At 65.1% G+C, this 9,827-nt stretch overlaps 1 protein-coding gene across 1 annotated transcript; it reads right to left on the reverse strand.

Annotated features, from left to right (window-relative positions):
* Positions 1 to 1,829: 1,829 nt before the first annotated feature.
* ARF3 (ARF GTPase 3) lies at positions 1,830 to 9,452 on the reverse strand. The gene is made up of 5 exons (XM_075901988.2): positions 9,314 to 9,452; positions 5,564 to 5,783; positions 4,332 to 4,442; positions 3,854 to 3,978; positions 1,830 to 3,705 (listed from the first exon to the last, which is right to left on the reverse strand). The coding sequence occupies exons 2-5, from the start codon at positions 5,709 to 5,711 to the stop codon at positions 3,544 to 3,546; spliced, it is 546 nt and encodes a 181-aa protein (XP_075758103.1). The 5' UTR covers positions 5,712 to 5,783; positions 9,314 to 9,452; the 3' UTR covers positions 1,830 to 3,543.
* Between the last annotated feature and the right edge of the window lie 375 nt (positions 9,453 to 9,827).

Raw genomic sequence — 9,827 nt, forward strand, 5'->3', positions numbered from 1 at the left:
CTGGTGCCCGCAGCCCCCACCTCAGCACAACTGCCCGGTCTTGTGGGAGGAGAGGGAGGCTTCCGTCTCTCCCCCTCCATGCACCCCGCCCCTCACTTGTGTCCTGCCCCCCACGTGGGCCTGCCGTGCACGAGCTCAGCTGCGGTTCAGCACTGGCTCAATTCAGCAACAGAGTAGCCAGGCTCCGGCAGGGGCATTTAAACCCAGGGGCTTAGGCCTGGCCTCTTCCTCTCACGCCCTGCCCCGGCACCAGCCCTGCCCCTCTGTGGGGCACAGCAGAACCCATGGGCTGTGCTCTGCCCGTAGGGAAGGTGCCGGCTCCTCATGCTACCGGAGCTTGGCCAAGGCCCTTCAGTCTCCTCTGCACTTCAAAGTTGCCCCGTTGAACAGCCCCGGTACAGCAAGGCCCTGCAGTGCGAGCAGGCTGGCGAAATGGGACAGGGCCCCAGCCAAGGGGTGCATTTATCACTGCCATAGCGAGGCTGGGAAGAGCCCTTGTACAGATGCAGTTCAGCCTCCTGAGCTGTGCCCATAGCAGCACAGTTGAGAGGTGGGGAACCTGCCTGAGCCGCGTGGAGACACCCACGTCTGCAGCTGGGCCCTGCCAGCGGATTCACCGGTTCGCTCAGACTGGCAGAGCCCACGGCTGGCACCTGCAGCCCTCAACAGCACCGTGAGTGAGCCGGGACCAGCCCTCAATGGCACAGGGCCACTGGGGCTGTCTGTACAGCACCTCTGAGTGCGCCTTTGGGCACGGACTGGCTCTCCCCAGCTGTTGCAGGGCCCTGTGCCTGCTCCCGGGTAGAGCCTGTCTCCCCGTCTGGGTGTTCTCATGACACATTGGTGGGGCACCGCTGTACCCCCAGGTCTCCCGGGGCAGCAGCACTGCTCACCCCAGCTGCCATCTAAACTTCGCGCCGCTATGGAACGTCCAGTCTGCCCCACTGTGGTACTCCATGCTGGATTGGAGGCCCAGTCCTGGCGGGGGCTGAGGCTGCATGGCTGAAGGCCAAGCCGAGGCGGCATAAGTTCTCCAGAGTGCAGGAGGGCGCAGGAAGGGGAATGGGGTGAATCCAGCAAGAGGAGGGTGACTGGGCTGGAGCAGTGTGAATGCCACAACCTGCCCCCACTTCAGCTCATCACACAGCAGAACTGGAGTCCTGACCCAGGTGCCCCTCTCCCTTCCAGAGCCGGCTGCCGCGTCCTTTCTCCAGAGGCAGGTAGCACCCTTCCTCCCGGCTGCCCCCACCTTCCCAAGTTGGGCCGGCCCAGGGCTGGGGCGAGGATTCAGCCCCTGCCTCCACTTCTTTCAAATCAGAGTGCGGAACAGGCACAATCCGCCTCCCCCAGCCCGGATTAGAGCTAATGGGATTTACCATTTCAGCCAATATCCCCTTAAAAACAGGGCTCGGGGGGAGTGTGTGTAAAGCTTCTCTAGCGCCGGATCTCCCTGCCTCTTCAGTGCCATCACTCCCCTAAGCTCTTTCTAATTAAAGTCAGCCCCGGCCTGTCTGTCAGCCCTCCCCTGGCCCAGCGAGGGCCCCTGGCTCCACTGGTACTCAAGGGCAGGGGGTGCGTACAGCACATCTTACACCAGATCCAGGCCACCTGTGAAGGGAGACACACAGCTAGTCCGTGGAAAAGCTGGGGCTAAAACCCAGGAATCCTGCCTCCCAGCTCCCCTGCTCTAATCCTCTAGCCCCCACTCCCTTCCCAGCACCAGAGCTAACACCCACGGGTCCTGGCTCCCTCCCCACCTGACAGAGCAGCTGAGTGGCTCAGATTTTCAGGCGCCCCGGGAGGGGAAAGAAGCGAGGCCGGGCCAGCTCTACATAAAACATGTTTAATATTCAATGGGGGTACAGGAGTCCTCGTGTATCCAACTCCTCAAGAGCCAAGGGGAGCAGGGGTGCTCTGCACACAGGCCATGTCCCAGGGCGGTGGTGGTGAAGCCAGGGCAGAACCGCGGGCAACATGTCACACCAAGCACAGACCGGGGGTATAAATACATGTGCTGGGGAGGCGCTTACAGTACAAGGATCTACAGCCCTCGGCCAGCCGTCCACGGGGCAGGGGGGGAACGTTCGATACAATCATTGAGCTGCACACAAGGGAGGGAGGGAGCTCCAGGCGCAGGCCGGCTGTCCCCTGCCAGCTGGTTTGGGGTGGCTCCCCCAATGGGCGGGGCAGGGGAGATCAAATTTCCCTCCATCTTGGGGGAGAGGGTTGGGGAGTCATATGCCTGGCTGCTGGGGGGCGGGGGGCAGAGAAAAACCGAATACACTCCTTGCTAACCAGCCTGCTGAGAACAGCCCTAACAAGCGAGCCCAATGAGCTCTCCTCCTGGCACACGGGGCCCCCCGGCTACCCTTCCTCTGCTATAGACCAGCCCCAGTGGCCAGCGGGGGTCCCTCCCATAGCCCCCCACTGACACAGAAAAGGGGCTGGTGGGCGAACAAGGGGGAGCCGGCTGGAGGGGGAGGAATCCAGCCTCTTGAAGCGACATGATGGGGGGAGGGGCCCCACTGAGCCTGGCTTTGTTCTGGGTGAGGTTGGGGGGAAGGGGTCATTTAGCAGCTGTGGGGGCCTTCAGGGAGATGCAGGGAACCGCAGGGGGACGCTAGGGCCGGCTGCTGGTGCTACACAGGAGCTGCACTAAGGGGCTGGCAGCTTTTGAAACCCTGGAGGGGGGGGGGGCGATGTCCACCATGGTCCCCATTCTGCCCCCAAATCCACACCCCACCGCTCCCACCCTGCCCCCTCTGGCCCCCTCGGGAACGTTCACTTCCCTGGAACGGAGACTCCGCCGACCCGGCCCCCCCTCGTGTCTGCAGCTTGGTGGTGCAAGGCGGGTGAGGGAACGTGGGGGCTGGCAGGGGGCTCTCAGGGCACATGCAGCAGAGGGCTGGGGAAGAGCCATGTTGCCAGCAGGGAGCGCTGCCCTAGCAAGCAATTCAACAACCCCCAGGAGATAAAAGATGGAATGTGATGCAACCCCCCCCCCCAAAGATTCCCCCCAAATCCTCCCCCCAGCACAGACTGGGCAGGCCCCCCTCCTAAACCCCCTTACACAAAACTTAAAGCTGCCTTGAGGAATTCACCTCCGTGTTCAGAATCACATCACAGGGCACCAAGAACAACATAAAAACAACACAAAAGAAAAGGCCACTGCCACACATGGGGCAGTCTGTGTCCCCCTGGTCCCTCCCCAGCCTGTGGCCCCCAGGTGGCAGGGAGCCTGCCCCACTTGGAAGCAGATGCCCCCCGCCCCATATATATTTATATATCTATATATTCATCACACGCGCACACACACTGAGATCCATGCAAACCCCAGGGGGACCAGAACTGAGACCCCAAATCAAACCCACAGCAACCGGTGCCGGAAAGAAAGCAAAACCCAACAAGAGGGGGAGGAGGGAAGAGACCCAAACAGCCCCGCCCGGGCAGCCGATGGGCCCCGCCAGCCTGAGAGGGGGTGGGGAGAAAGGCGGCTCCGCCCGGCCCCTCGCAGCACGGGGGGTGGGACGGGGCAGCTCTCGCTCACTTCTTGTTCTTCAGCTGGTTGGCCAGCCAGTCCAGGCCTTCGTAGAGCCCGTCGCCGCTGGTGGCACAGGTGGCCTGGATGTACCAGTTGCGGTGGCGGAGGGAGTGCAGGCCCAGCTTGTCCGTGATCTCCGCTGCGTTCATGGCGTTGGGCAGGTCCTGCGGGGAGGGAAGGGGTTACAAGCTGGCCTGACCAGACACCACAGCGATGGGCACCTTGCCATCTGGTTAGGGGGCCAGCCAGGGGCAGGAGCTCTGGGGATGAACGCGGGGGGGGGGGGGGGGGAGGGAGAAGGGGGGAACCCACCTGCTTGTTGGCGAAGACGAGGAGCACGGCGTCCCGCAGCTCGTCTTCGGCCAGCATCCGCATCAGCTCCTCGCGCGCCTCGTTCACCCGCTCCCGGTCATTGCTGTCCACCACGAAGATCAGCCCTGAGGGGGGAAGGGTGCGACCCGCTGACTCCCAGCTAGGAAGCCCCACTCTGCTGTGGGGTGGGGTGTGTGACCGGGCACACCCGACCCCTGAAAGGGGGGTCGCACAAAGTCATTCACCAATTCCCCTCCCCCTACTCACTCACACCATGGCGGGGCAGGTGCGGGGTGGGAATCGACAAACCCTCTAGCCTTCCCTTGCACCCACATATACTCAGCCAGGCCTGGACTACTGCTGGGTGGGGGAGGGAAAGCCCCCACCAAGGGAAGGGCATGGGACACCCCCCCACCCCCCCCCTCCATGCTGGATTCTGAAGACAGGGAGTCGGGGGCGGGGTGTCTGCCCGATGTACCCTGGGTGTTCTGGAAGTAGTGCCGCCACAGGGGCCGGATCTTGTCCTGGCCGCCCACGTCCCACACGGTGAAGCTGATATTCTTGTACTCGACGGTCTCCACGTTGAACCCTGCAATGGGGGAAGAGGTTAGCCGCAGTCTGGCCCTGTGCCCGGCAGGGAGCTCAATCCTCTTTGCCCAGGCATTTCTGTCAGCAAGGGGCACTGCTCAGCACCAGCCAATGCGGGGTCTCTGGGTACTGGCCTGAGATACAGCACGGGGGACCTCAGTGGGGCAGGTCAGGTTTATTGTACAGATGGGGAAACTGAGGCACAGACGGTCCATCATGGAGGTTAGATCCATCACTCATTAGCCAGAATGGGGAGGGATGGTGTCCCTTGCCTGTTTGTCAGGGGCTGGGAATGGGCGACAGCAGAGGGATCATGTGAGGGTTGTTCTGTTTACTCCCTGTGGGGCATGCGGGTTTGGGTACTGTCAGCAGACAGGATACTGGGCCAGATGGACCTTCGGTCTGACCCAGTGTGGCCGTCCTTATGTGTTTTTAAGTCAGCAACTTGCCTCCAGCAGGGCAGCAAAGCAGGGCAAAGAGCCCAGGGGTTTGACTCCCAGTCCATCCTCCTCCCCCTTTCTCTAGCCATCCAGAGGCAGGGATAGAATCTAGGCATCTAGGCGGTCAGCCTTCCTTGCTCTAACCACTAGACCCCTCTCCTCTCCTAGAGCTGGGCATAGAACTGAGAGTTCCGGCTCCCAGGCCAGATCTGCTCTAATCACTGTACCCCACCCGCCACTCGCCTCCCAGTGATGCAGACAGGACCCAGAGGCAGCGAGTCCTGCAAGCTGGGCGCTTGTGCAGCCACTCAGGAGACATCCCAATGCCACCCAACTGATTAGCAGAGCGCCCACAGCTAGGTGTTGTGTAACAGATGGTGCACATTTGCACATGCCTCAGTGCAAGTGACAAAAATTATTCCGCACGTGAATGGAAGAAATCCAAGCGAACGTTGCCCAGGAGCCTCAATGATGTGCTCTGTGGGGTGCCAAATGCCCCACGAAACCAGCCGGAGCCCAGGCCCATTTTGGGTCAGACAGTCCTCTCCTCCCACCCCCAGGCTAGCATGACAGGACCCCATGCCTGTCACAACAGAGTCCCGTGAGCCTGACCGACGAGGGGAGGAGGGGACAAGTCCGGTTGGTCTGAACCCCGAGGGCCATGGCCCCACTCCAGCCCTACCTATGGTGGGGATGGTGGTGACGATCTCGCCCAGCTTCAGCTTGTAGAGGATAGTGGTCTTCCCGGCCGCATCCAGCCCCACCATCAGGATACGCATCTCCTTCTTGCCAATCAGGCTCTTCAGCAGGGTCCCAAAGATGTTGCCCATGGCGGCGGGGAGCAGTGCAGGGGCTCTGGGGCCGGATCACTTGCAGCGCACGCCTGGCGTCGAGGCCGGTTCCTGGGCAGCAGGAAGGGCAAGGCTGGCTGGCATCTGGTGCCCGCGGGGGACAACACCTCCCCGTGCAGCCGGCTGCTGGGGGCGCACACCCCAGAAGCTCAGCTCCATGGCAAGGTGGGTCTGGCCCTGAGTCCCAGCTCTATGCCAGCACAGACCTCCATGTGTTCAACAGCTGGTGCTGGCCCTCAGGATGCACCCCAGGTGGGCAGGTCTTGAACCCACAAACCTGGGGTCCCCGGGCCAATGCTTTAACCCCAGGCCACTCAAGAACCAACCCCACCTCCCTTCCTCCAGGGTGCCCCTTGTCCAGCCTTCCTAATGGGGCAGCTGGTGCTGGCCCTCAGGATGCACCCTAGGTGGGCGGGGCTCAAACCCACAAACCTGGGCATCCCCAGGCCAATGCCCTAACCCCTAGGCCACTCAAGAACCCGCCCCACCTCTCGGGCGCCCCTTATCCGGCCTTCCTAGTCGGGCAGCTGGTGATGGCTGTGGAGGGGAGGGGAGGTGGGGGGCTACTGACCCACTGGCTCCAGGCTACCCCAGCCCAGCCCCGCAGCCTGGGGGGTAGGAAGACCTGCAGGCAACCTGTGAGACAGATCAGTCCAGAGCCCAGGGCAGGGCCACAGTCCCACAAGGGCCCTTTCTCCCTGCATCACAATACTGAAAGGCAGAGCTGGGGGTCGGCTGTGCCAGGCTGTGCTCAGCGCCCACCACGGCCAGCTGGATCGGCAGCCTTCACTCTGCCTCTATTGAGTGTTGGCCTCAAAGGCAATGGGCGCAGGGTCACAGCAGTGCTGCCAGCAAGGAACAGCACATGCAGGATGGGGGGGGGGTTACTGTAGGGAAAGGCCCCCCCCCTTCCATCACTGCATGCTGGCCAATCAAAACAGGCCTCCCCGCAGCACACACAGACCTCAGCCCCCAGGAGAAGAGTCCAGACCAGCCATAACATGCTGCACAGAAGGGGAAACTGAGGCAAAGAGCCGGGGACTTGCCCAAGGCCAAGGAGTCAACAGAAGAATTCCCAAACTCCTGACTCCACTTCCCTCCCAGAGCTGGGAACAGAACCCAGGAGTCCTGGCTCTCAGCTCCCCTATACTAGCCAGTAGGCCTTTCTGTGGTCCCTGCACAAGGGATGGGAGCACCATGGCCTCTCATTCTTCCAACCCTTTTTCCTTGGGTCGGTGTTTTACGCCGCTCCCTGCCTCGGTGTAGCAGCACTCCCTGCCCACCACACCTTCCTCTGGCTCCCTCAGATCCCAGTGCCCCCCTGCCAGCCATCTGATCCTTCCCCACGGCAGCCTGCCTGCATCTCCAGCCGTCATGCTGCCCTGCCAGGGCCCCCTCAGACTTTCCCTGGGCCCGAATGCCCTGGCCCCAGGAGCTCCAAGCCACCCCACATTAAGGCAAGGCCCAGGCTGGAAAATGGCTAATGGTAAGGACACTGGTCCTTGCCTTCCACCCCCAACTCTTTACATGGAATAATGGGGGGGGGGGGGGGCAGGAAAACCCATAGGGGGGTTATTTTCTGGTCAGCATGGGGGCAAGAGCACAGGTCCCTCAGCCTCCTCATTGGCCCCCCTGCCTGGGGAAGATGGGCCCCCCAGGGAGAAAGGCAGCCCCTGAGCTGAGGGGGGCACACTCAAGAGAACGGGGCAGCATCTAGTCCCCCAAAAATAGCTCCCCCCAGCAGCAGGGGTGAGTCCTGCTGCCCCCATTGCGTGCTGGGCTCCTTGCTCTGGCTGAAGGGCACAGCCCCAGCCACCCCACTCTGGATGGCACCCTGGGGTCCTGCCCCTCTGCTGGATCCGAGACATCCCCATTCTCAGGGCTCCCTACTGGCAATGACATGGGCAGGCCTGATGCCCCCCCCACCCTGCTTCAGACTCCCATCTTCCCCTCCGAGTAATAGACCCGACTGAAGTGTGTGCACCCCAGACGACCTGCCCCACCCCGCACGCTCAGCCCTGCCTCCCCATCCCACTCAGGGTGCTCCCTGGTTCGGGCAGGGCCATTGCAGCGCCTGCCCTGCTCCCCCCCCAGGACGGGCCCATTGCAGCGCCTGCCCTGCTCCCCCCCCAGGACGGGCCCATTGCCGCGCCTGCCCTGCTCCCCCCCCCAGCCCCCCCTCCCCCCCCAGGACGGGCCCATTGCCGCGCCTGCCCTGCCCCCCCCCCAGGACGGGCCCATTGCAGCGCCTGCCCTGCTCCCCCCCCAGGACGGGCCCATTGCCGCGCCTGCCCTGCTCCCCCCCCCAGCGCCTGCCCTGCTCCCCCCCCAGGACGGGCCCATTGCCGCGCCTGCCCTGCCCCCCCCAGGACGGGCCCATTGCCGCGCCTGCCCTGCTCCCCCCCCCAGCGCCTGCCCTGCTCCCCCCCCCCCCCAGCGCCTGCCCTGCTCCCCCCCCAGTACGGGCCCATTGCAGCGCCTGCCCTGCCCCCCCCCCCAGTACGGGCCCATTGCAGCGCCTGCCCTGCCCCCCCCCCAGTACGGGCCCATTGCAGCGCCTGCCCTGCTCCCCCCCCCCGTACGGGCCCATTGCAGCGCCTGCCCTGCTCCCCCCCCCCGTACGGGCCCATTGCAGCGCCTGCCCTGCTCCCCCCCCCCGTACGGGCCCATTGCAGCGCCTGCCCTGCTCCCCCCCCCGTACGGAACCATTGCAGCGCCTGCCCTGCTCCCCCCCCCGTACGGGCCCATTGCAGCGCCTGCCCTGCTCCCCCCCCGTACGGGCCCATTGCAGCGCCTGCCCTGCTCCCCCCCCCCCGTACGGGCCCATTGCAGCGCCTGCCCTGCTCCCCCCCCAGGACGGGCCCATTGCAGCGCCTGCCCTGCCCCCCCCCCAGGACGGGCCCCGCGCCTACCTGCTCCCCCCCCCCGTACGGGCCCATTGCAGCGCCTGCCCTGCTCCCCCCCCTGTACGGGCCCATTGCAGCGCCTGCCCTGCTCCCCCCCCCGTACGGAACCATTGCAGCGCCTGCCCTGCTCCCCCCCCCCGTACGGAACCATTGCAGCGCCTGCCCTGCTCCCCCCCCAGGACGGGCCCATTGCAGCGCCTGCCCTGCTCCCCCCCCCCGTACGGGCCCATTGCAGCGCCTGCCCTGCTCCCCCCCCAGGACGGGCCCATTGCAGCGCCTGCCCTGCTCCCCCCCCCAGGACGGGCCCATTGCAGCGCCTGCCCTGCTCCCCCCCCCCCGTACGGGCCCATTGCAGCGCCTGCCCTGCTCCCCCCCCCCCGTACGGGCCCATTGCAGCGCCTGCCCTGCTCCCCCCCCCCCGTACGGGCCCATTGCAGCGCCTGCCCTGCTCCCCCCCCCCCCCCGTACGGGCCCATTGCAGCGCCTGCCCTGCTCCCCCCCCCCCGTACGGGCCCATTGCAGCGCCTGCCCTGCTCCCCCCCCAGGACGGGCCCATTGCAGCGCCTGCCCTGCCCCCCCCCCCAGGACGGGCCCCGCGCCTACCTGCTCCCCCCCCCCCGTACGGGCCCATTGCAGCGCCTGCCCTGCTCCCCCCCCGACGCGCCCCGCGCCTACCTGCTCCGGCTCGGGCTCTTCCTCCCGCCCCCTCCTCCCCAGCTGACTCTGCACCCAGCCCCCGCCGGCCGGAAGCAGCAAGCCCAGGGCACGCACCACCGATCTCGCGAGAGCTTCGCCTGGCCCTGGGGAGCCGGGGAGGGGGGGGCAGCAAACCTCGCGACATCAGAGCCGGTCGCTATGGCAACAGTTGCAATGCATGGGGGGGGGGTTGCACCTGTAGGGGGGGGGAAGTGCAAGGGAGGACGGCATGGGGGTGTATTAGGGGACCTAAGGGTGTGAAGTATTGGGGGGGGGCGCTGCGTGCCTGGGGGGGCGGGAGGCTCGACGCCGGTGGATGATGCGTGGGGGGGGGGGTCACATCAGCGTGGGGGTGGAACACGCGGGGGCTGGAGCGTGAGTAGGGAGGCTGAAATGCATGGAGGGCTCCTATGGCGATGGTGAGGCTGACATGCGAGGTCTGCAAGGGGGAGCACGTTGTATTAATGGGGGGCTGTGGTGCATGAGCAGGCTG

This window comes from Pelodiscus sinensis, chromosome 31, assembly GCF_052426305.1.
Source record: "Pelodiscus sinensis isolate ZL-2025 chromosome 31, ASM5242630v1, whole genome shotgun sequence".
Lineage (NCBI taxonomy): Eukaryota > Metazoa > Chordata > Testudines > Trionychidae > Pelodiscus > Pelodiscus sinensis.